Source organism: Panonychus citri, unplaced genomic scaffold (assembly GCF_014898815.1).
Source record: "Panonychus citri isolate SS breed McGregor unplaced genomic scaffold, ASM1489881v1 Contig00051, whole genome shotgun sequence".
Lineage (NCBI taxonomy): Eukaryota > Metazoa > Arthropoda > Arachnida > Trombidiformes > Tetranychidae > Panonychus > Panonychus citri.
The window spans coordinates 1-27,978 of NW_026515456.1; the positions used below are offsets into that span (position 1 = coordinate 1).

Below are 27,978 nucleotides of genomic sequence, written 5' to 3' on the forward strand. Positions count from 1 at the left end.
TTAGTTTGATTGTTTATACGATAAATTTGAAACAATTAACGTTCAATAATCTTTAAGATTAGTTTCAAGATGTTTCTTTGTTAATTATTACAACAATTTAATGATAATCAAGAAAACAAATACCATTTAATTCATGGTAATTATAATTTACTTGAAAAGTTTACAATCATTTTAATTGTTGATTGTTAACATGACAGGTAAATCATTTGTTGCTAATTAATCAATTCCAATTAATCAACTAATGGTAAATAGTACAAAAATTAACTTGGATAATTAAAACACAAGAAATTGGAAGGAAAAATCAGTTAATTGTTTGATTAACCAATACACTAATCAAATCAAAGGCAATTAACTTATAATTGTGAATAGCAAACGATAACAATAGTGGAAACAATTAATTAATTGTTAACGAATCAGTGATTGTGCAAGTGAAAGTATAAAAATAGTGATTGAAGTAAAATTTTACTGATTGTAATTATAAGTAATTAAATTAACCAGATATTGAGACGATAATATTTAACTACAATTAAATAATAACGATGATATAATAATAGTAAACATAATGATGATTAAATTGATTTTTTTCAGTCAACAATCAACAATATTAATTGTATTGTATTGATTTGAACAGATTCTGATGACCAGTTTGAACTATTTTTTTTTGTTTAATTTGATTGATTATCACTGTACATAAGTCGTTAATGATTTAAACAATTTAAACAATTAACCTGATCAACTGAGTGCCTTTAACATTAACTGTTGGCTTGATAATCAAATTGGCAAACAATTTAGCTAATCAAGTTACGGTTAAATAGTTTCCATGAATCAAATACATTCATAAACAAAAAGTAACGGTAAATGTTAATAATACAATCAGGAGATTAAGATGAATGAAAATTTGGTCCAATCCAAAGAGTAAAAACTTTCAATTCATCTTCAAGATAATCTTTATTTATGGATTAGGATAATATTTGTGTTCATTGGTGTTTATTGAAGGTTGTAACTTGGAATCGCCTGTGGGCAGTGATGATTTCAACCCAATGGTTTGTTGTTTAATTAGTTGAAGGTTTTAAATTTCAAGGATCTCAATCAATCTCATCATGATTATTATCATGATGATAAAAGTGATTACAAAAGACTAACCTTGTATTATCTGGTTATCCCTTTTTTTTCATCATCATCCCTGTGAGGATTGAGTGAAAAATGATCAAGATTAAGGTGAGTTTAAACATCACTTTGATCATCACAATCAAGGTTACAAAATGGTGACTTGATTGCTTGTTGTTGATGATGATCAGTTAAAAATATCTTAATCCACCGAGATCACGAGTATCTTGTTAATCTTGGTTAAAGATAATGTATTATAAGAGAAAGCAAATCAATCGGACAATTTAAATTGTTACACTCGTCAAGATCATCTAAAGGATATTGCAATCAACATTGTTAATCCTCAAAAGGTATTGACAGGATAATCAAAGTGATATATTTTTAATCATCAAGATAATGTAAAGGTATTGACATGATTTATAATATTGATTGTTCAACAATTAATCTTAACGTTTAGTTTTCTGTTATCATCAATGGTTTCATTTTGATTAACTAATCAACACTCAAATCTTGAGCTATTGAAAAGTATAATTTAATTATGATCAATTGTAGCTACTGTTTAGATTTTTGTTTAATATATATAAAATTGACAGTTTAATTATTGATTAATTGTTTCAAAGTGAATTAGATGCTTGTAGCGATTGCCAATCAAATTTTCATTTCAATTTTTTTGTTAATTACTGTGATTTTGGCGGTAAATCAAAACTGTTTGTTGATTAATTGAATTGATTTGACTTTTTTTTTCATGTTCACAAATGAAAATTTTCATTAGATTTACAATTATAATGAAAGTTTATTATATATTCCTGATTAGGAAGTGTTGTAAGTTAATTAACTTATTTAAATCTAGATAATTAACTTAAAATTTGAATTGGCTAATTGGGCCACCCGTAAAGTTATAAACAATTTACCTCTAATTGTAATTAAGATTGATATTTGATAAACAATTATCGACAAGTACAAATGAAACCGATCGAAGGCAAAATCAATACACAAAATGAAAGTGATTAAGATTTAATTGTGATAACAATTAAGGGACATTGGGACAGATTTAATGGACAGATAGTAATATTATATTAAATCAGTCGATTTTAATTAAAACCTTCAACACTTTAATGATCAACACAACTAATTTCAATGAAACACCAATTAAGACAAATAATCGAGACCTTAAAGTTTAAAATGAACCAACAAACTTTATGATTAACAAATTGTTGTTATATTGAACGATCATCATTGAGCCTACACAATTAAATTAAACAATTTAATCGAAAATCAAATAATCAATTCAAGGTTGTAATTAAGGTGAACAATTTGTTGATTGTCATCAATAAGAAAAATTTTCACAGAATATAATAATCAATTGATTCTCATTGAAAAAAAAGAAACCGAAAACTTTTAATTAACTTAATTGTATCATTCAAAGATCATTGAATTTTAATTATACAGATTAATGGATTGTCAGGGACAACAATTAACGATTAGAATTGATTGTTAATTGTTTTTTCACCCAAAAAGGTGACATCAAATGAGACAAAATGTAAAGTTGATTAATGATTTAGGAATAACAATTGTAATGATTAGCCGATTATTAAAGCAATTGATACGAAAATCAATCGTAATCATTATCAACAATTAATGTTTAACTTTCTCCCGAAAGTGAAATTATCTTAATTGCTTGAGGCTTTTCCGAATCATAATCTTTGTTGGTTCATTGATGAAACTGAAATTGAGGTTTCATTTCATACTAACCTAATATTACAATTCATTATATTAGAAATGAAAACTATCAATCGCCCGAGGGCATATTACAAGTTACAAACAATTTCAACCTTCCTAAACTATTGTAATAGATTTGATCTGATGATTAGTAGGATTAGCTGGGCCTACAATTGATCAGTAATCAGTTTAATTATCCGAAAACAATTAGCCACACACATCATATATGTAAATAATAATTAATCTCAAATTAAAAGTCAAAGAAATCATTGAATTTATGTTAATTTACCTCAATTATCATAATCCCAAGGATTAAATTGATCATCTTTATGTTAATTGCCAAGAAAAATTCAATTCAAATTAACTTCTTACCTTGACCAATCTACAATCTGTAATAATATTTAATTGTGAATCGTGTTTACTTGGATCTAATTAAATCAAATTGTTACGATTTGCAAGCTACTCTTTTTTTGTAACCATTGTGACTTATTGACCAACTAATTGTCATTGAACAATTTAGTTAAATTTGATGTCATAAACTGATTGTTGTTGTTTTTGATTTCCTCAAACTTTACCCAAACAATTAAAAAACTAAATAAGTTAATCATCACTTTTCATCAGTTAATTATCAACATCTCACGATCTGTATTATAATTGAACATCAAGCAAACAAATACACTCACTCACACACAAGATTATCATCTAACTGTTAATCATTTTAATCATTACGATTAATAAAACTCAATGATTAACAGAATCTTGATTCAAGGTGTTGATAACAATACAAAATTAACGATTATCATAAAGACTAAATTTAGATGATAATAATTATCTTAACACGATTAGAAAACATAAAATCATCATCATGATTCAGATTAGTAGGAAATGTATGTTAACAGTTATAAATATTATTCGTGAAGATTTTTTTTATCAGAAAATGAAAGTTCTGAATAAATCTGAATATTATTTCCTATTATTATTGGAAAACATTGAATGGTGAATGAAGATTTGCACGAGAATAGTAATTAGAGATGAACAATCGGTGATAGTTTTGCTAATTGTTTCCATTTAATTGATTGAGCAATTGATCAAAAAGTTCATTAACTTTAATTGTTTTAAGTTGATTTCCTCACAGAGGTAAAACTTTTTTCTCAATCCGTTTGGCTGATTAGTAGATAATTGAAAACCTTTAACATTTAAAAGGAAACAATTAAAAACTTTGGTACAATAATCATGATAAATGTGAGATATGGTTAATGACGTTTACTGTTGAGATAACGGTAAATATATCATCCAACTTATCATCATCATCGTCATCATCATAACCTTTATGTATGATGAAAATAATGATACATCATTTGAGAGAGAAAAAAATTTCTAATCATAAGGATATGAAATTTTCCCTGGTTTTCATGGTGATTTTGAAAGTATTCTCATGTTCCTGTCAATTTCAGTTCTGTGAAAATCATTTCCATGATAATGTAAAGACGATTAACCTGAGGATTTAAATTGTTATTCTTGAAAAGAGAAGAAAATTTTTTTTCCTCTTCTTCCAAAGTAACAGTTTTTATTTATTCCTCTTCATCTTAATTCATCTCAATGAAAATTACATGATAACATTTCATTGTAATTCCTAAATATATATTACTATCATTACCATGAAGATGTGATGATGATGATAATGGTAGACACATTTAGATGGTAATGATTATAAAAGATGAGATGATGAGATTATATGGTTTAAACATATTAGATTAACATTTGATGGTTCCATTGACATTCAGTAGACATCATGATAGAAATGTAGATAATAAATTCAATTGAAATGTTCATCTTGATGATAACATGTTAAACAGTAGCTGAAAGATATTGGTGAGATTGGTGATGATTAATAATCAGAAAATTCTTGTTGATTGTAATTACTGTTGATCAACAACAGAAAAGATTAACAATTAGATTTGTACAGAAAAGGATTCACATTATTTCACAATTTATGTTAATCTTTTTGCTAAAATCCTTTTCCATCAGAACTGGACATCATTTGGTCAGTATCTTTTCCCTTGTTCAACCGCCCAACAATCAATTATCATGATAATTTAGCTTTCTTTAATTTAATTGATTACTGATAGTGTATAAATCACTGTACATAAATATAAGTAAATTAACTTTACCACTGATTATTAATTAAAAACAAATCAATTTTGTTGAGGGACTCATCGGATTGACAATTTAACTAATTAAACTTTTTATCTCTCTCTCTCTCTCTCTCTCTCTCTCTGCGCTGATTTGTTTCAAATAGAAACCGTTAATTAATCTTGTTATTAATAAATTGCTTTTATGTGTATATGAGTTAAATTAATGTTCTGGGTGTTAATCATTGAGATGGATCATCAAACTAACGGTTAACAATCAAAAAGGTAATGGGATAACTATTCAGGCCAACGATAATCATCATGTTATATAAGTGTATGGATATTATTAGTTTCAGGAATCAGTTGGATAAGAAAAAAACAAGTTCAATTCATTGAATTAACCATTATAATGGTATGTAATTAACTGATCAACTCGAAAATATCGGTTTTGAAATTGAATCAGAAAGATTATCAAGTGAAAGTTGGAGATCACAGTTATATGAAAAAAAAAGTTTTCCATGATAACTTCCGATAGAAATGTGAAATTTTTGAATCATTGCCAATCAAAGTTGATTAGATTTAAATGATTAAATCTAATAATCATCATCAAAGTGAAAGTTTTCATAATCGTAATGATTAAAAATAAGAAGAAGAGTGAAAAGTTAATCAATGGATTGAATTGTTCATGTTATTTATTATCATGTTCAGTAATCAATATGATGAAGATTATATTTCATAAGAGATTAACTGATTTTCACTATTAAAGTTGGATTAATATGATAACAAATTGATCATAATCAGTCAATCCTAAAATTAATACAATTAAACAAAGTTAATCATGATTAATATACAAAATTTTTGGTCTCTTTGATTCCAATATATTTGTTAATCATTTAACTATTTCAACACAATACAAAATGGGATTAAATTGTTATCAACTCTATTTACTTATTAATCTTACCTGGCGGCGATTCAAATCAAAATGATATCATGTTGATAATGATGATTAATAATAATGATAGTTAATAGATAATTATCTTGAATGGAAATCATATCAATTAGAAATCTTCCTTTTCCGGTTTCCGATTGGACGTTTTGAAGTAAATAATAAAAAAAAACAAATTCGATAAAAAAAAGTTCTAATCACTTTTTTCCTAACCATTTCAAGTACAAAACTAATTATACAATTAAAGTAAATTCTGCTAATCAATTAATGTTAATTGTCTACATTGTAAATAGGAAATCAGTTTGAAATTGAATGATTATTCAGACAACTGATTAGCTTTTATATCCTCACCTTTAATTAGTTATTAATTATGATGATGGTGATGATGATTAGGCTAATAATTAGTTTAAATTAATGTTAATTACTTTTGAAAGTTGAAAATAAGTTCAACAATTGTGTTATTAAAATGTTCCGATGGGAAATTGATTGTTTGTTGCAAGAAAAATTTAAAATCAATCGTTAACCAACAATCAATTCATTCAACTATGTAACTCAATCAGTTTAATTGGATTTCAATCACTTGGTGAGACCAATTAACAATTTAGACAACAATCAGCAAACAATAAGAAACAAACAGTAAAAACAAAATGGTAACTAATTTAAACAATTTACGGAAGTTAATAATCAATTTAACAATTAACGCTTTGAGAAAAGCTTCCTTAATCATTTAGAAAAAGTTACAATTGAATTAACAATTATGAAATTGTTTAAACAATCAATTCAATCAAGTGAGATAATCAATTGGATAAACTTAATTGTCAACCAGTTTAAACTTTTATATAATAAGTTATCATTTTCAATCTTAATTGTTAACCTAATGTCAACTGGGCGTTTAGTTATTATTACAATTTAGTGTCATTATCAATTGAAAATTTAAACAATTAGTTAATTGTTGGTCAAGCCCTTTGATAGGGATGACATGGACTTAGAAATTAAAAATTGGGCTAAATTGTAGGTCGCACGATATAAGAGATGTTAATTGTCATCGATGAGGTTTAAATAATAGCTAAAGTGTCTGGGTGATAATGACAATTAACTGTGTTAATGATTAACTAAATTTAAATCAAGTATTTGGTGTGTAAGAAGATTAAGATTGATTGTATACAATTAAGATAATACGGTTAAATTGTGAATTGAACAATAGGTTAAACATGTAGGGAGAGAGACAGTTATTAACTTTTCTCAATGATTTACATTAACTATCTCTCCATGAAGATGATAATCATTAACCATGGTTGATTTAGATTTACCTGATTAGTATTGTTCACAATCAACTAATTGTTGGTTAACAATCAGAGTCTTGTATCGATGGGTCAATCTTTTTTTTTCACCATTCACAGTGTGTGTATATTAACACTTGAAACGTATTGTTAAGGAGCAAATAAATTACCACCTGATTTACTTGATTACTGGTCAAACTTGACCAATGAACAATTGAAAATAAATATTGGATCAATTGAGAAATCATATCGGTCATCGTGATAATTATTATTATTATAATCATTGCATCAATGAGCTTCATTCATCATCTTAAGCTTGATACAAATTTTAGTGGGAAAAAAAAGTAAACAAAATTTTACTATGATTGAGAAAACAATTAACCATTACAATCAATTAATCCATTTGTAGTTATCAACATTATCATCAATCTCATGATGATCATGATGATGATGAATAATGATGATCCTCATTAACCATCAACATAATATTTAAAGGGCAATCCAATTGGAGTCTTATTGTAATCAAGTTGATTTACTCAATTGAGAAACAAAAAAAAATGAGAGAAATTTTTTTTTTCAATCAATCAAAAACAATTAAATCATCATTTGCGTGTAACATTGATGATCAGGATAAAGATTAAGGGATAAAGATGATGCTCGCATCATCTTATATTAGTTACACCTTTAATTTTCGCAACGATTATATCGGTGTCTTAAATTGTTGGCCTAGAAAAAAAAACGAATTAGAAAACCAAAGCAAATCGAGATGAAGATGAAAGAGAGTAAAAAAAGAAACTGGTTTCATTATATTAATAGTCTCTTCCCTTTATCTTTCTTTCTTTCTTTCTTTTCATCTTCATCCTCTTTCTTTCCTCTCTCATCTTCATCGCATTCTAAAAGCACTTTGTTTCTTAGCATCTTCATCTCTTTCTTTCCTCTCTCATCTTCATCGCATTCTAAAAGCACTTTGTTTCTTAGCATCTTCATCTCTCTTCCTTTGTGTCTCTCTATCCAGGTAAACTCAATACTCTCCACACTCAATGTGATTTGTATGATTTTCAGGTAGACGGATAACCTTTATCCATCAATGACCACAATAAACATTAATTCATTCAACTTGCAATTTGAATTGTTGTAACAATCAGCCATTTAAAGTGTGAACACAATCATTCATTGAATTTGCATTCTAATTTACCTGAAAAAAAGGACAATAAATATAAAAAAAAATTTCAAATGAGTCCAAAAATACTGTTGCTTTCAATGGTTTTTGTAACAAAAAGTTTCAAATTTTTATCAATACAAATGATTGAAAATCTGAAAATATCTTCTCAACTTAATGATTTGCAATTGAAATCTAAACTATTGATTAAATTGTTAATGTTTCTTGTTCTGATTGTTGAGATTTACATTAACAGTGGTAGAAACATTATCAATGAGTTGATTCCATGTTACATCGTAACTAAATTAACCCATTAAATTAGCAATTAACGTTAATCAACACAATCTAATTGCAAAAGTTTCGCAAGAAAATAGTCATTTAAACTTGTAATCAGTTGGCAATTTGAATTCAATCAAGTTGATGATGATGATGATGATGATAATGATGATAATATTGGATCGATAACAAAAAGTATTCGCGAAAAATTTAATTAAGATTGGCAATAGGAAAGAGGAAATTAATTTCTATCGCTGACAAAGTTCAAATAGACAAGTTGAAAGGTTAAATTGAATTTCTTAATATCTAAAAAGTTTAGGTTTCCAATGGTGGATAACAATAAACATAGGAAATTGTATTCGATAATAAGATTATTTGAATTCTAAGAATTTTTTTTATATTCTTTTTCTATGAAATGAGAACATTTCTTCTAGATCTTTTTAGATCTTCTTCTCTTTTTTATCCCTCGAAATTGTAAAAGTCTTAAATTTCCATAGGAATTTATTTCTTTGTTTACTTTTACCTTTGTTGATCTTTTTCTTCCCATAAATGGACTATAACATGTATTAGTGGATTCGTTGGGTCAGTTTAGTAAAAATGACCAGAAGGATAAGTTTACAATGGACTAGAAGGAGGAGAGGGAGGAGGAAGAAGAGGTAAGATGAATACACAATTTTACCATCGAAAGGTAAATGTAGCAAAGAGATTGAGAGATATTCTAGATCAATGTTGAATCTAAGCTTATCGAATTGTTAGAGAGAGAAAAAAGATTCGAAAAAGAAAAAAAAAGTTTGGAAAAAGTTTTTTTTTATTCTTATTCTGATATTTCAATATGATTGAAGAGATTGTAGCTGTTTTTCATGATTAAAGTGATAGTTGGAATCATGAATTTGAAATTAATCTGAAAACAGAAACAAAAAAAAAGTTCTGTTGATTATCATGAGAGTTTTTTTTTATATTTTCTAAGCCAAATTAAGCTAATCATCATCATCAATTGTTAGTATTGTGATTAAGTTTGATGATGATAATGAACATGATTTTGATGAGAGAGGTTAAAAAACAAAGCTCGAGATGAGATTGGATCAACATGGTAATTGGATTTCTCAGATTATAATAATAGTAGATTAGGTTGGGTCAGTTTAGAGATTGGAATCAATGGTCAATCAAGTTTAGTCCCAACAAGAACATGAGTAACTTTTTTTTTGTTTCTGTTTAAAACTGACCACTTAATCCAGGACATGATTAGTTTGGTCAATCTCATTGATATGGAAACTTTCAACATGTGATGGGTTAAAATTAGTAACAATTAAAAGGTTGATTGTTTAAGATATTAAATCAGTGACCATGAAATCCGGTAAAGTAGTAAAATCTAATCACATCCGAAGCGGAAACTGTTAGCAATTAAATAAAATTAATCTTTCTTGAAATTAACAATCAGCTCATCGTTATCATGATGATTTTAATTGATTACAATCTTATGGTGAGGCTCTTGTCTTTTCACAACATTGACCCAAATATGGACACATAGATATACAAGGTAATGATTTCCGGTCAGTAAGAGGTTACTAATTAGTGACTTAATTTGTATTCCAATGTATAGTCATCACCCTTAGTTAGTAATTAACTTTAATTACAATACAAGGTTATTTGCCGATACAAAGTTTGTATTATCATATTGCAATAAAAAATGGTTACTTTTGGAAAGTTAGTTAACTAATTGTGATTATTTAACAGTTAATTGCTGCCAGGTAACTATGAATACATTAGTTTCTTTAAAAATATAATAATAATTATGCAAATTGTGACAATTAGTTTGTCTCTTCCTCATGCAATTAATGAAGGAAATTAAGTGAAAACTTTACATAATCAGACCAAGGTCCATTTTCGGGTGAAAATAATGTAACAATTAACTTTTAATTAGTCCAAATAATCAGCTAATTCTTGTAATCAATATAACTGCCAATTTGTAAGTATAAGTTTAGGTTTATTGACCATTAAGCTTAATTGTTGTTAACCCAAACCATTGATTAATTGTAGACAATAATGAATTTGAAAACATCAATTGAAGCTAATCAAAGGTAATTGTATACGTTTTGTTGGTGTGCAACATGATTTAATTGTGATCAACAATTGATTTAAATACAATTTAGATAAATTGTGATCAGTAATCGATAGTTGATTTTATCCTTATTGAACTTAACACAATTTAATTGTTAAGATTAACTGTTAATGATGATAATACCAATTGAAATAACGGTTATTTCTTGTTGAGTAATTTAAAATAATCAACTAACCTTTAATTGTTGTTAATCAACACATTCAAATACAAAAGGTTATTAATAAATTTTGAATGTAACAATTTTTGATTGTTACTTTGTCATCAATTCAAATAAATAATAAGGTTAAACATTAGTTTTAAAACCTTTAATTGTTACAATTATCATGTTGATAATGAAAACAATCAACGAATACAAATAAATGATTGTCAAGATTAACAATCTTTACCAAACCGTTTTCAGGACAATTAAAGGTTACATGATCATAATTAACACAGAGATGCTCATTTGATTGATTAAATTGTTCACCATTCTAATCACTAATCATAATAATAATCATCAATCATTTATTAATAATAAAAATAAGAAAAGTATTGCATTCAAATTATGATGATAACCACAACTTAATCATTGATAAACTACCCAATGGATTAAATTGATTAACTAGAAAGTACAATTTAATCAAGATTCAGATTAATTGATTACTTATGAGGAAGATGTAAAAACAAAAGACATTCAATTACAATTAACTATCAGATGGAAAAGAAAACTTTGATTGAAAGTTGATTAGATTATAATAAGATGTTGTATTATTTGGAAAGCAAATTGATTGGCACAGTTAATTGTAAGGTTGTTAATTTCATGTTGATGGTAAAACCTATTATCATTAACTAACTAATTTAAGTATAAGAAAACTGGATTAAGGTGAAAACAACAATCAAAGTAAAAGGGCTAAGCCCAAAAATCCCTATTGTTCATCATCATTATCATCACAATGTTAAATTCATATATACCTCAGGTAGTCAATTGTATATTATTATCATGATGATTAACTGATTGTGTTACAAATGAATGAATGAAAATTAATCAATATGAAAAGCATTAATATTACAAGAATAGATTCATCAATACAATTGATTTACAATCTATTGTTGATTAAAAGGGATATTTAATCATAACCATGATCAATTCAAAGCCAAGCCTATGGATAGTAAATATTTTAATTGTCTAATCAAATTGTAAGTAAATTAATTCGTTGATTTTTTTTTTTGGTTTATTTACCAGATTAAAGTTGATCAAATCATTGGAATCAATTTATAATTGTAACATGACCTAAATTGTGATTAAACTTTCATGTTAATTATGATGATAGACTTTAAATTTGTGAAAGGTGTGATAATTAATAAGTTAATTGTAATAGATTTGCTTCTCATTGATTGTAATCAAGACAAAATTGGTTGATTACAATTTTGAATTTAATATCATCTGATTAATCAACAATATTCTGATATTATCATTTGAAAACAAATGATTGAGTTGATGAATGAAATGATTTGCTGTTAACAATGAGCTAAATTTTTTTCATCATCATTATCATCAACATCATCATTTACAATTAACTTTAATCATAATGATGACCATTAAAATATATATATTAATAATAAAATACAATTGATAACTATTAATAGTATCCTCATTATGATAATATTGACTCACCAATTGTTACCTTATTCATTCATCAATTTAATTGTGAATGATAAAGTTTATTGATTAATAACAGTTAGTTAAGTAGCATGATGATTATCATGATGACAGGTTAATTGGTTACCTGGTGACATAAGACATTCAACTTGATATTATTATTATTATCATACATCAATGAGCAAGAAGTAAAAGTTCAATGAAAAGATAACAAATTGGATAATATTAGATCATAAAATTCTGAATCATGATTAGCGAAACAGAATGCGAATCAAGAAAAACAGAGTTTCGATTCGAGGATAATAATTCGTAAACATGAAGATAATTCCCTTGGTAATTTGATCTGAAAGATAAAATGGAAACCAAATTCTGAGTCTCTCCTGTGGATATATCATATTATTCACGATCAAACTTGAGAGATGAGGAAGAGAAAAAAAAAGTTCGAAAGGTTGAGAAGAAAAAATAAGAATTCGATTCGTTTGAAATCTTCTGAATGATTATTATATATACATGATGATGCGAAACTTTAAAGATGAGGTCAGAAAAATATGACAGTTTGACAGTTGAACATGTAAAGTAGTTGATTCCATCAAGATGATTCTGAAACTCAGAATTACTCAATTTCCGTTTTTTCTTCATCATTTCAGTTTTTTTCTCACAACAATATTTATTATCTTATCATCTTCATCATCATCATCAACACCCTCAAGACATTTATATGCATGTAATCATTTGGGTCTTTTTATTATTTCTCTTGTTTTCTCAATCTTATTTTGCTCTCTCTCAACTTTTCAGAATCGGAACATTATTTTGATTCATTTTTTATTCTGTTTACTTTTTATTTCATGATAAATATAAAATGGATTATGAAAATAAACTGTTGGATAACATTATCTCTTCATATTAATATGTTGGGTGAAAAACTCATATGAGAATCGAGGGGAAAAAAGAAACAGGAAGTAAGAATTTCATTTCCAGGATAACAAAGGTAATTTATCTAAGACTTGAATTGATTATTGGTGATCATCATCATCATTAATATCAAGAGATTATCATAATAATAATAATATAAATCTGCTTTGGGATCATCTTTGACTATCAATTGTTTACCTTAATTATCATTGAACACATTAGGTGAATTATGGGAAATCTTTTATCAGTAGGAAGAGGAAGTGATCAGAGGAAAGTTGAGATTCTCTTGGAATAATCAATGATAATTAATCTAATAAAAACAAAAACGATTCCAAAATTATGCTACCCGATATTCAACCAAAACTAACGGTAAAATGTGTATCTAGATATTCAACTGTTGATACGATTAAACAAATGGACATTGAATCAATTGAAGAAATTGATAATTGAGGTGAGTTTAAATTTAGAAGTAAGAAAAAAGTTTCATCATGATGATGGTTAATTGGGAGGAAGGTGATTTATGATTCGTTCATGATGATTATGCTTCTGATAAAAGAGAGAGATAAAGATGATGATGATGATGATGGACACTACATCATGGTGAGCTCAGGTGAATTCATTCAAATCAAATTCTAAATCATAACAGTAACACTACTCAGGTGGACACATGAAACGATTTCCCGAAAACATGAAAACACGTTCGCCAGTTTAATCGCTTCTTGTAATCATCTTCGACGATCATTAATATTATCATACTTTTCGTCTTGTCTTTTTTTCTTTCTTTGCTAAGGCGTTAACATCTTTTTCTTTCTCTCTCTCATCATCATATTTATCTTCATCTTCATCTTTTCTTCCTTTGGGTTTGTGGGACAAGTAAAGAAGGTTTTAAAGATGGAGAGCAAAAAAAAAAGAAAAAGTTGTGATGTCAAATGTATACAAATAATTCTGATTCTGAATTCGGATGCATGATGATGATGATGATGATCGCATCATCATGATGAAAGATGGTAGCGATGATGAAGATGCGAAAATTGAGAACAGAAAAAGAACAAGTAAAAAAATTGGAAGAAAATAAGTTAACTTTTTTTTTCGAAAACATTAATTTCTAATGATGATTAAAATAATGACGAAATAATCAAGTAAAGATCCTTAATTTAATTGCGATGATTAACATTCAATTTGAATGATCGTTTGTTGAGATTAAATTGTTTTCCATCATAACAAATATAACATTGAACGAGAAAAGTAATATTTCAATTAACTTAAATTGGAAACAAAAAACTTAATTTTAATTATAACCTTTTCATTTACAATTAACTTGATTTCAACTGATTGGGCTAATCAATTAGCTAAATATTTAATTGATTGTTGCAGGTTTTCACAGTTAAGGGTTGATAAATTAACTTTAACTTACCTTGAATTAATTGAGAGGTTTAAATTGTTGAATCTTTTGCAATGATGACAATTTTTTTGATTATTGCAATTAAATTGATAAGATTTAAATTTGATGATTTAAATTGTCTAATTTTTTAGGTTGTTGTTGATTGAAACACTTAATTAAAGTGTTGTAATTGTAAACACACACAAAGACAAGAAAATTTAATTAAATCCAGGTAATGTTAAGGTAACGATAATTGTAATCATTATTGGTTTTAAATTGATCAGATTTAATCACAATTAAAATGACACAAAAATTGTTGAGTGATTAACATGATTAACACAATTTAATATCCAACTTTGTAAATGGCAAAATCCAAACAATAATCACAATTGATAATTATAATTATCCTTTTTTGTATGTTGATTGTTTAAAGGTTTTAATTGGTATCCTAATGATTGAGATTTAATTACAACAATTAACTTTGAATCGATGTTACCAAGTAGCGATGTCAATGATGGTAAACAATTATTTTGGTCAAGACTTAATGGTCAAGATGTCAGGTGAAAATTGTCCTTTGATTGTCCTTTACACTTTGGTAAACAAGGAAACTGAATTAAGTTTGTTAATGTATATGAATGAAAACACAACCAATTGTAATTACAATTAGAACATAGATTTAGACTTGATGATGATTTATATCGACTGATTAATTATAGTTGATTTTTACTATCGACCACTAACTGATTGATGAATTACCGAATTCAGGTGAACATTGAATCCGGTGAAAAAAAGGTTTGTTGTTGTTTTTGATTTCTAATGTTTATGATACACTTTTGGTTATCATTGAAGCTTTTCCAGAACAAGTTGAAAGGAAAGAAAGAGGATGAATAGAGAGTTGAAGCAGAATTTCATCTGGATAAAATTGAGAGTTTCAATTGTATGAGAAAGAAGAAGATGAAAAAGTAGGAGGAGGATGAAGATGAAGACGAGAGAGCGAGAGAGCGAGAGAGTAGAACAGGGGAAATGTTTCAAGTATAAGGAAAAGTAAGACAAAAATCCTGAACTGGTTCTGATAAGCTGAACATTTCGAATCGGAATAATTTATCGTTTTGAGAGAAGTTTATGCTTCCCTCTGATGGATTAGAATTGTAACTTATTCTAACGAATCAAAGTGGCGCGAATTGGTAGTTTCTTCTAACGGAAGATTAAAGAGTAGAGTAGATGAAATAATCAACGAAATGACCTAAATTGATGAATATTAATTCGATGATCGAATCAATTTGTTATGAATTTGATTTCATGCAGCATTGTTTTTACGAATCTGCCAACTGTCTTCCAGTTCTAATTGACGAATAAAAACTGAGACAAACTTTAATAATTGTCTGTCATGTTTCGAGGTGAAAGAAGAAAGTTCAGTTTGTGTCCAATTTTCTGTACGAATTGATCATTGCAAAAACTCATGATGTGAATATTTCGAGCAACTTATATTCTTCATGAAGGTAAGTAAGTAACGTTCAAGATATGTCCGTAAGCTCAACTTTTCTGACTTAGCTGACTTTTTTCGGCTTACAATTCGAGGCTTTTTAGGAAAATGGTTTAATTTAATTGATTAAACAATTAATTCAACAATCTAAGATCGAGATTAAGTTTAAATTTAATTTCTATTGATTTTTCAGTCTCTCCAAGATGGTTCCTGGTCGTTTCGCTGAAGTTAAGCAAAGTTAAATATCTTCAATTGATGGATAGTAAGTAAACTCCCACCTGATTGATTCTTGATTCTGACTGACTCTTAATTTGATTGTTTCTAATTTCAGGATACAAAAGAGCTCAGGACTACATTGAGCATAACAAACTTTGGAAAAACACTACAGAAACTTTGAAAAGTCACAATTTAAGTGATTTATTTCCGAATCTGAAGGTAATTGATAATTTGCGTTTTTCCACCAGAAAAATACTTAGTTTCTATCGATTGCATTTTTTTATATAGATTGTGGAAGTTCCGTTGCATTTTTTTGTTTCTCTTGAATCATATACTTTTAGAAGGTTGATAAACGAACATCCAAAAATCAAAGGATTGATTGGACTTTATGAACCTGTTGAGAACAAGTATAACTTGGAAAATATCGAAATGATTTCATCAGATTTCAAATTCGAATTCAAAAAAGTCTTTCGACCAAGTCAGTTGAAACAAATTTGCTTCAAAGGAATATTGCTCTTACTTCATTTGTTGGAATGTAAGACAATTTCTGATTGAACGATTTATGATTTTAATTATTATTTTTTTAATTATGAGATGAACAAGTTGATTATATCGATAAGAGTCGTTTGTGGATAAACTATGATACGACCTTAAGTGATTACAATTTGATGAATTTTTTTCTGAATCTAAAGGTAATCAATAAATTTTTTAGATTAAAATGATGTTACTAATTATCTTTTAATTCAATGTTAGATTATTGAGGTTTCGCCTTTCGCCTGTCTTAGTCTTCGATCTTATAATTTGACAAAAATGATCAACAATAGTTCAAAATAAAAGGGTTGATTGGACTTTATGAGCCGTTTGGGAAAAGATTTAACTTGGAAAATATCGAATTGGTTTCATCAGATTTTCAGTTCCAATTTAAAAGAATCTTCCGACCTGATCAGTTGAAATAGATTCGCTTTAGACGAATACGCTTGTCAAGACTTTCTCAAATTATCGAATACTTTTGAAGCGAATCAGCTTGACACTTCGTAATGGTACGTTCACATCGAATTAATGTTTGAAATGTTCTAATCTCTTTTTTTGTAAAGACACACAAACAAATTACGATGGTCCAAATTTGGTTGGTTTGAAGATACTCGAATTAAAACTAAAGTTTCCTGACTCGTTTGGGTTTCATCTTATTGATTCTTGTCCATTTCTAGAAAGTTTATTCTTCTATTATAATGGAAGTGATCTTTATGTAGACGAATCGATGAAGAATTTCAATCTGAGAGATTTGGTTATCTATAATGTAAGTCACTGAATGAAAAATTCGCATTCGATTAATTTTTTTCTCTAATTATTTCTATCCAAAGGCTCTTTTTTTACCTGGCCATTAATGCGAAGAGTTTTGTCCAAATTCCTGAAGTTACATCATCTTTCAATTAGAAACAGTAAAGAGATTGGCGATAGTCATGTGAAAATTTTACCAGAAATAAAATTGTTGGACTTCAGAAGATCAAAAGAATAACTTCACAATCAGCTGATTATTTGAACGAATTCTGTCTCAAATCTCGTCGATCCATTGAAATCTATTATGATTGTGAAGAGGAACCAACTGAACGGCCTAAATTAGGAATACCCAGAGACCAATTGCTTATTCGATTTCATGAAGCATTGTTTTATAAAATTTTCCTCCTTCCGTATCTGATTGATGAATGAAAATCTCACAATCCTTGAAATCTTGCGAGAACTTTTCAGCCGATGTGACCAAGTGAAACAAGAACAACGGATAAATTTTCGTTAATACTTAGTATTCATACTATATCGGCTCAAGCTGATGACTCAGTCACTTCAACAATCGACTGACTTTAATCAATCAAAATACCACCCAAATCATGATGTTGATTATTTACTACAGTAATATTCCCACTTGAGTTGTATTTTTTACTTTTTTACATACATTATACATATTTAAATCTACTTGGCAATTAAAATCATCGCAAATTACTCAAATTATTTTCTTTATTTCATCATACGAACTGATAGAGTTACTATTATTGTTTGGCGCATTTGAGCATTTGAAACACAACGTCACTAAAAATGATGAGGGGGAAAAGGAAGTGAAAATAATGCTACCATGAAATTCAATAGATTCATGGAGGAAAAATTTTAACATTTTTCTTCTTTTCAATTCATTCTTAAGATAAATAATTCTTTTAGATATTAATGATAATAGAATACAATGAGTGTCAGTGTCACCATCGTAATAGAAGATCATTCAAACATCATCTTTTCGAATGAGTCTTGAACTTTACAGGAATCGAAACTCTTCCCACCTTTAGAATAAATTGATTTCAAGTGAATTATATAAATTAAAAATCTACCAAACGAGTGTCTTTATATGATTTTGGACCATTTCAATGGATTAGAAGAAAATTTGTGAAAGGAACCAAATGAATGGTCTAAATTGGACACTACTCAGTAATTAATTAACTACGGTTTCGATTTCATAAAACATTGTTTTTATAAAACCTAAATTACTCCCGGATTTGCTCGATGAAGATAAATAAATTTCTAATTAAGCTGAAAGTTAATTAATCCAACATAATAACAATTGAAATTGAAAAATTGAGAGTTTCAATTATGTCAATTAACAAACTACCAAACGAGTGTCTCTATATGATATTGGATCATTTCGATGGATTCGAAGAGTTGATCCGGTTATCCAAAGGTAACAGCGAGATTAAGTTCAAATTTGAAATTTCTAAAATTCAATTTCTATTGATTTTTCAGTCTCTTCAAGATGGTTAAATCAATTATTTTAATAGACCAGATTTTACTCAATTCCTAAACTTTTGTCTTGAACTGTAGTAATTTTCAATTGTACTGATTATTATATTTACTTTGGTCAATAATTAAGATCAGTAACCCGTTCTACTGATATAGCTACATATTATTGTTTGGTGGCAACAAAAGCACATGAAAACGTCGAAATGACGAGGGAAAAACGCTCAAACGTTGTTTCATTTAAAAAAAGCGCATATTCTTAGTAATTAATCAGCTGTTTGCCGAGTGAATTTAATTTCAAATTAGTGCTCACAATAGTGGAACATCCTATTCGACCAGAAATCTCTGGTTAAAAAGTCTTTGGGCCTAAATAATTATCATTTCAGAAAGTTCTGTTTTTTCTCCGGTGAAAACATCTCATGTGGTAACAGTTCTTGTGGATTTCGATCTTGAAATTTGCCTTTAACTGAATTAACATCGGACTCAATTCATTAAGATTTGATCCCATTTCTGGCTTTTTAGACTTAAACATTTCTACACGTTTTTGAATTATTAATTAGTGGAATCATAATTATGTCTTTTACCGATTTACCAGATAATTGTCTTTGGAAGATTTTCGAAAATGTCAATGGGGTCATAGATTTGATTCAATTTTCTAAAGGTAAGGTTGAGATTCCGTTTAGATGATGAAATTAAAACTTATTTACTTTTCCTTGATTCTTAAGTTTGTTCGAGATGGTCCGATTTAATTAGGCTAAGATTTAATCGAGTAAAATATTGTAGTAAGATAATTTCTAATCGATGGGTTAATTATTTTATTAATACTTGTTTCCATTTTTTTTAGTCGAAAATAAAGTTGATTATATTGATGAAAACAGTTTGTGGATTAATCATAATACGAATTGGAATGATTACAATTTATTTGAATTGTTTCCAAATCTTAAGGTATTTAGTGAATTTTATCAAATCAAAATTATGTGGCTTTCTAATTGTTTTTTAATTCGATGTTAGATTATAGATATTGCGGTTTTATTGGAAACTGCATCTTTGTTAGATATTGTCAGAAATAATCCACGAATAAAGGGATTAATCGCAGTTTGGGATTATATCGATGACGATTATATCTTAACAAATATCGAAATGATCGCTGCAGCTTGTGAGTTCGATTATGAAGCAGTTTTTTACAATGGACCAAATTTGTCTTCGTTAAAGATTCTTGAACTTGGTACAAGCTATTTTGTTGAACAATTCACCGGATTTCATTTCATGGATTTTTGTCCCTCTTTGGAAAGCGCTTTCTTCCAGTGTTGGGCAGAGGATATTTATGTAAATGAATCGATAAAGAATTACAATCTAAGAGATTTGGTTATTGATAATGTAAGTCAATCATCGAGTGATAAATGTTTCTAACATTTTATTTGATTTCTTTTTCTTTAGATTCATTCTGGTAGTTTTTTGTGGCCACTACTTAAAAAACTGGTGTCTAAATTTCCTAACTTGCATCATCTAGCAATCAGAAATTTTGATAAGCTCGATGATAGTAAATTTCATTTAGATGAATTGATAAAATTATTACCAAAGTTGAAGTTATTGGACTTGAGAAGATTTGAGAAAGTGACGCATAAATCAGCTGATTTTCTGTCCAAATATTGTGTCAAAAAGAATCGATCAATCGTAATTTATTACGATTGTGAAAACGAACCCGCCGAATGGCCTAAATTGGTAAATACTCGTGAAACAATTTGCTATGGATTCGATTTCATGAAACATTGTTTCTACAAAAAATTCAGTTCTCTTCCAAATCTCATTGATGAATGAAATGACTGATTTGAAGCAATCGCAATTAAATTGATTGGATACAGTTGATAAGATTTATTTATCTATTTTCGATTTTATGATATAAATTGATCAGATTTAATCACAATTTAAATGACACAAAAATTGTTGATTGGTTAGCACAATACAATATCCAACTTTGTAAATGGCAAAATCCAAACAATAATTAAAGCACAATTGAAAATGATAAATTATCAATCGTAAAGACAAATAACAAGATTCTAATCACTATCAACAAAATAATCATTAGAATTACACGTAAATTGATGGTTAAACTCTAGACAATTATAGTTGATTAATAAAATATACGATTGAGCATCTATCATGTTTCGAGGTGAAAGACGAAAGTTCATTTTTAATCTCAATATTTTCTGTACGAATAGATCGCTTTGCTTAATTCGAGCTTCGGGTAATGCGAGCAACTTATATTCTTCTTGAAGGTAAATCTATTGGTTATAAACATTCTGCTCTAATCTAATTAGATCCAATATTCGATTTCTGTTCATTCGAAAAAAGCGCTTTAATAATCTCTCAATAATTAATCAGCTGTTCTTCACGAGGGAAACTAATTTTGCTGATTAATCATTAATGTTATTCAATGAAAAGTTATCGGCATTTCTTAAGTTTACAGATCAATCATAAGTGAATTGTGATTTTAATTATGTCACTAAACGATTTACCTGATAATTGTCTTTGGAAGATCTTCGAAAATGTCCATAAGGCCGTAGATTTGATTCAATTGTCTAAAGGTAAGATTGAGATTCAGTTAAGATGATAAAATTTTAAATTTTAACTTATTTACTTTCCATCGACTCCTAAGTTTGTTCAAGATGGTCCGATCTAATTAGGTGAGATTTAATCGAGTAAAATATCTTCATTTGTTCGAATGTAAGACAATTTCTAATTGATTGATTTATCATTTGATTAACACTTGTTTTCAATTTTTTATTAAAAGTTAGTAATTCGGTTGATTATATCGATGCGAAAAGTTTGTGAATGAATGAGGATACGAAGTGGAATTATTACAATTTATTCCAATTGTTTCCGAACATTAAGGTAATTAATGAATTTTTTTAAATCAAATTTATGTTGTTTTCTAATTGTTTTTTAATTTGACATCAGATTATAGATACTGTGGTCTTTGATTATCATGGATCTTTCAATTTACCAGAAATTGTCAAAAATAATCCACAAATAAAGGGATTGATTGGTAATTTTGATTTCAAAAACAACGTTTATGACTTTGCAAATATCGAAATGTTCGCTTCAGATATTATTATTAATAATTTCGATTATAAAAAAGTTTTTCGACCTGATCAGTTGAAACAAGTTCACGGCCTCTATATTGATATGGTGATCTTCCTTCATTCATTAAATATTTTCCAAATTTGAAGCGACTCACTTAGAACTCTGTGCAGGTGAGATTCAACTTCAATTAATCTGTCGATTGTTTCAGATGATTAATATCGTTTTACGATCTATTATAGCGGACGGGTTTTTACAATGGACCGAATTTGTCCGCGTTAAAGATTCTTGAACTTGGTACATCCGATTTTATTGAAAAGGAATTCACGGATTTCATTTCATGGATTTTGTACATCTTTGGAAAGCGCTTTCATACACTTACTTCTGGGCAAAGGATATTTATGTAAATGAATCGATAAAAATTACAATCTAAGAGATTTGGTTATCGATAATGTAAGTCAATCATCGAGTGATAAATGTTTCTAACATTTTATTTGATTTCTTTTTCTTTAGATGTCTTCTGGTAGTTTTTCGTGGCTGCCTCTTAAAAAACTGGTGTCTAAATTTCCTAATTTACATCATCTAGCGATCAGATGTTTTGATAAGCTTGATGTTAGTAATTTTGATTTAGAAGAATTGATGAAATTATTACCAAAGTTGAAGTTATTGGATTTCCGGAAATTTAATATATTCGGCAAATCGGCTGATTATCTGTCCAAATATTATGTCAAAGAGAATCGATCAGTTGTAATTTATTACAGTTGCAACAATGAACCCGCCGAATGGCCTGAATCGGTGGAGACTCGCGAACCAATTTGCCATGGATTCGATTTCATGAAACATTGTTTTTATAAAACTTGGGACTCACTTCCAGTTTTGATTGATGAAGATAAATAAAATTTCTAATTAAATTGATGGTCAATTCATCAGCAAAAATATTAATTGAAATAACAAGTTTCCAAAGACAAAATACAAATTCGAATCGATTGTTAAAATTCTAGACAATTATACGAAGTTCATTTTTTATCGCAAGTTTTATGGACGAATAGATCGCTTTGCTTAATTATTTTTTGTTAATTCGAGCAGCTTATATTCTGCTTGAAGGTAAATCTATTGGTTATAAAAATTCTGCTCTAATCTAATTAAGATCCGATACTCGATTTCTATTCATTTGAAAAAAGCGCTTTGTCTCAATAATTAATCAGCTGTTCTTCACGAGGGAAACTAATCTTGCTGATTGATCATTTATGTTATTCAATTTAAGTTATAGGCATTTCCTTAAGTCCACAGATCAATTATAAGTGAATTTTGATTTTTTAATTATGTCATTAAACGATTTACCTGATATTTGTCTTTGGAAGATCTTTGAAAATATCGATGAGGCCAAAGATTTGATTCGATTGTCTAAAGGTAAGATTATTAGTTTCGTTTAGATGATGAAATTTTAAAACTTGTTTACTTTCCCTTCGTCCTATAGTTTGTTCGAGATGGTCCGATTTAATTAAGCCGAGATTTAATCGAGTAAAATATCTTCATTTGATGGATGGTAAGTTAATTTCTAATTGATTGATTTTATGATTTTATTAACACTTGTTTCCAATTTTATTTTAAATAGATGCGGTTGATTATATTGATGCGAACAGTTTGTGGATTAATCCTAAAACGAATTGGAATTATTACAATTTATTCAAATTGTTTCCAAATATTAAGGTAATTAATGAATTTTTTTTAAATCAAATTTATGTTTCTTTCTAATTGTTTTTAATTCGACGTTAGATTATAGATTCTTCGGCCTTTGATTATCATTCATCCTTCGATTTACCAGAAATTGTCAAAATAATCCACAAATAAAGGATTAATTGGATATTTGGATCTCCTCGGAAGCATTTATGACTTGTCAAATATCGAAATACTCGCTTCAGAGTTTTATTTCAATGTTAAAAGCGTTTTTCGACCTGATCAACTGAAACAAGTTTTCGGCCGCTTTTTTAATATGGAAGATCTTCCTTCATTCATTGGCTATTTTCCGAATTTGAAGCGACTCCACTTGCGACTCTGTAAAGGTGTGATACAACTTGAATTGATCTTTCGATTGTTTCTTATGATTAATATCTTTTTACGATTTATAATAGCGGACAAAGTTTTTTACAATGGTCCGAATTCGTCTTCGTTAAAGATTCTTGAACTTAGTACAACAGATTTTGTTGGAAAATTCATAGGACTTCATTTCATGGATTTTTGTCCCTCTTTGGAAAGCGCTTTCATTGGTTGCCGGGCAAAGAATATTTATGTAAATGAATCGATAAAGAATTACAATCTAAGAGATTTGGTTATCGAAAATGTCGAATGGGTAAGTTAATCATCGAGTGATAAATGTTTCAAGATTATCATTTATTTCTTTTCTTTAGATTCGTTCTGGTAGTTTTTCGTGGCCACTACTTAAAAAACTGGTGTCTAAATTTCCTAATTTACATCATCTAGCAATCAGACACTTTGTTAAGCTTAATGTTAGTAATTTTGATTTAGAAAAATTGATGAAACTATTACCAAAGTTGAAAATATTGGACTTGAGAGGATGTAAAGTGACACAAATCAGCTGATTTTCTGTCCAAATATTGTGTCAAAGAGAACCGATCATTTGTAATATATTACGATTGTGAAAACGAACCCACGAATGGCCTAAATTGGTGGATACTCGCAAACGAATTTGCTATGGATTTGATTTCATGAAACATTTTTCTACAAAATACATGTTTCTTCAGATCTCGTTGATGAATAAAATCAATTGACTTGAATGAATCAAAAAGCCCAAATAAGTTTGATTATTCACTAAGTTTTGTTAAGTAGGGTAATTACAATAAATTGGTAAATCACAAATTAATTATTATTTTCTGCGTTTCCTTTCTTATCAATTGGTACTTTTTTATTGTTTTTGATGACAACAAAAGCATATGACACATGAAAACGTTGAAAATAACGAGAGAAAAACGCGTTAAACACTCATTTTGTTTCATCCAAAAAACGCTTGCTCTTAGTAATTAATCAGCTGTTTTCGAGTGACTTCACTCATTTATGAACGAAATTACTGGAAAGAGCCTAATAGGCTCAGCCCATTATATTCTGATCAGATCCCAAATATCCACTAGTAGTAATAATGGCACCAACCTTCTTCCGTTTCTATTAATAAACAGAACGAAACAAAAATTACTAATGAATCTCGGAAAACAATGAAAAGATAAACTTGGGACGAAGAAAAAGTTTTAAAGAATAAACAACAATCAATGCCAATTCTTGTGAAAACATCAAAACTCACCTGAGGGAAAAAGATGCAATTACTTTTAATTTGTGTACTTTTTCGACGTAACGTTTAATATCATCTACAGAGCATTGTAAAGATCGATTGCTGTTATCATAACTTTTTATTATCACAAGTTTGAGCCATTTCTACTCAATGAAATAATATGATTTCTATTCATTTGAAAAAGCTTTGTCTCAATAATTAATCAGCTGTTCTTCACGAGGAAACTAATTTAAAATTTGAAATTTTGCTGATTAATCATTTATGACATAAATTTTATGTTATTCAATTTCAATGATAAAATCTCCGCATTTTTCAAGTTTAATTCATTGAATTATAAGTGCATTGTGATTTAAATAATGTCACTAAACGATTTACCTGATAATTGTCTTTGGAAGATCTTTGAAAATATCGATGAGGCCAAAGATTTGATTCGATTGTCTAAAGGTAAGATTGAGATTCCTTTTAAATGATGAAATTCTAATGCGTATTTACTTTTCCTTGATTCTAAAGTTTGTTCGAGATGGTCCGGTTTAATTGGTGAGATTTAATCAGTAAAATATCTTCATTTGATGGATGGTAAGTTAATTTCTTATTGATCGATTTATTAACACTTATTTCCAATTTTTTTATTAATAGATGATGATGCGGTTGATTATATCGATGCGAAAAGTTTGTGGATTAATTCTGATACGAATTGGAATTATTGCAATTTATTCAAATTGTTTCCTAACCTTAAGGTAATAAATGAATTTTTTTAAATCAAATTTATGTTTCTTTCTAATTGTTTTTTAATTCCACGTTAGATTATATATTCTGCGGCCTTTGATTATCATTCAGCTTTAAATTTGTCAGAAATTGTCAAAATAATCCAAAAAAAGGATTTATTGGATATTGGATTTCCAAAGAAACAGTTATGACTTGTCAAATATCGAAATGATCTCTACACAGTCTCTTGACTTGAATTATAAGCAAGCTTTTCGACCTGATCAGTTGAAACAAGTTTGCTGCCACGATTTTGATATGAATAATCTTCATTCATTCATTGGATATTTTCCAAATTTGAAACGACTCCACTTGCGACTCTATAAAGGTGAGATTCAACTTGAGTTAATCTTTCGATTGTTTCAAATGTTTAATATTTTTTTGCGATCTTTTATAGCGGACGGCGTTTTTTACAATGGACCAAATCTGTCTTGGTTAAAGATTCTTGAACTTCATACAAGCATTTTAGTTGACCAATTCACCGGATTCCATTTCACAGATTTTTGTCCATCCTTGGAAAGCGCTTTCTTCAATTTTCGGGCGAGAGATTTTTATGTAGATGAATCGATAAAGAATTACAATTTGAGAGATTTGGTTATCGAAGATGTAAGTCAATCATCGAGTGTTAAATGTTTTTAAGATTTTTGTTGATCTTTTTCTTTTATTCTTTCGATTCAGTCTGGTTTTCGTTTTGTGGTTCTGATTGATAATGTAAGTCAATTATTTAGTGATAAATGTCTATAAGATTTTATTTTATTTCTTTTCTTTAGATTCGTTCTGTTAGTTTTCGTATACTATTTAAAAACTGTTGTCTAAATTTCCTAATTTACAACATTTAGCAATTAGATATATTGATGAGCTTGATGATAATAATGCAGAAGATTTGATAAAATTATTACCAAAGTTGAAGATATTGGACTTGAGAGGATGTGAGAATGTGACACACAAATCATCTGATTTTCTGTCCAAATATTGTGTCAAAGAGAACCGATCAATTGTAATATATTACGATTGTCAAAATGAACCCACCGAATGGCCTAAATTGGTGGAGACTGACGAACCAATTTGTTATGGATTCGATTTCATGAAACATTGTTTCTACAAAATATTTAGTTCTCTTCCAGATCTCATTGATGAATAAATCTACCGATTTGAATCAATCGCAAGGACAAATATATCATAAGGTTCACTACATTAATACTTTGATTATCGCAATTAAATTGATTGGAAACAATTGATAAGATTTATTTATTTATTTTTTGATTTGATGTTTCAAATTGATCAGGTTAAATCACAATTAAAATGACACAATAATTGTTGATTATTTATCACAATTTAATATCCAATAACAATTGAAATTGAAAAATTGAGAGTTTCAATTATGTCAATTAACAAGCTACCAAACGAGTGTCTCTATATGATATTGGATCATTTCAATGGATTCGAAGAGTTGATCCGATTATCCAAAGGTTACATCAAGGTTATGTTTAAATTTGAAATTTCTAAAATTCAATTTCTATTGATTTTTCAGTCTCTCCAAGATGGTTAAATCAAGTATTTTAATAGACCAGATTTTACTCAATTCCTAAACTTTTGTCTTGCACTGTAGTAATTTTCAATTGTACTGATTATTATATTTCCTGTGGTCAATAATTAAGATCAGTAACCCGTTCTACTGATATAGCTACAT

At 28.2% G+C, this 27,978-nt stretch overlaps 4 protein-coding genes and 1 long non-coding RNA gene across 6 annotated transcripts; all 5 read left to right on the forward strand.

Moving 5' to 3' along the window:
• Positions 1–16,345: 16,345 nt before the first annotated feature.
• On the forward strand, positions 16,346–16,839 carry LOC128385822 (uncharacterized). The gene is made up of 3 exons (XR_008324827.1): positions 16,346–16,415; positions 16,485–16,588; positions 16,658–16,839. It is a non-coding gene; the product is annotated as an uncharacterized LOC128385822 (long non-coding RNA).
• A 2,628-nt stretch (positions 16,840–19,467) lies between these two features.
• On the forward strand, positions 19,468–21,152 carry LOC128385821 (uncharacterized). Of its 2 annotated transcripts, XM_053344748.1 has the most exons (5): positions 19,468–19,805; positions 19,870–19,926; positions 19,989–20,089; positions 20,156–20,521; positions 20,582–21,152. In XM_053344748.1, exons 1-5 carry the CDS (start codon positions 19,718–19,720, stop codon positions 20,960–20,962), a joined length of 993 nt encoding a protein of 330 aa, XP_053200723.1. In that variant the 5' UTR covers positions 19,468–19,717; the 3' UTR covers positions 20,963–21,152. The 2 variants fall into 2 exon arrangements, with proteins under 2 accessions (XP_053200723.1, XP_053200725.1); XM_053344750.1 differs by lacking the exon at positions 19,870–19,926.
• Positions 21,153–23,456: 2,304 nt separating this feature from the next.
• On the forward strand, positions 23,457–24,076 carry LOC128385829 (uncharacterized). The gene is made up of 4 exons (XM_053344757.1): positions 23,457–23,635; positions 23,703–23,771; positions 23,841–23,935; positions 24,002–24,076. The coding sequence occupies exons 1-4, from the start codon at positions 23,548–23,550 to the stop codon at positions 24,074–24,076; spliced, it is 327 nt and encodes a 108-aa protein (XP_053200732.1). The 5' UTR covers positions 23,457–23,547.
• On the forward strand, positions 24,060–24,825 carry LOC128385830 (uncharacterized). Its single transcript, XM_053344758.1, has 3 exons — positions 24,060–24,288; positions 24,358–24,575; positions 24,634–24,825. Exons 1-3 carry the CDS (start codon positions 24,219–24,221, stop codon positions 24,823–24,825), a joined length of 480 nt encoding a protein of 159 aa, XP_053200733.1. The 5' UTR covers positions 24,060–24,218.
• Positions 24,826–26,436: 1,611 nt separating this feature from the next.
• LOC128385831 (uncharacterized) lies at positions 26,437–27,837 on the forward strand. The gene is made up of 5 exons (XM_053344759.1): positions 26,437–26,616; positions 26,686–26,894; positions 26,967–26,999; positions 27,059–27,067; positions 27,820–27,837. The coding sequence occupies exons 1-5, from the start codon at positions 26,460–26,462 to the stop codon at positions 27,835–27,837; spliced, it is 426 nt and encodes a 141-aa protein (XP_053200734.1). The 5' UTR covers positions 26,437–26,459.
• Positions 27,838–27,978: the final 141 nt, after the last annotated feature.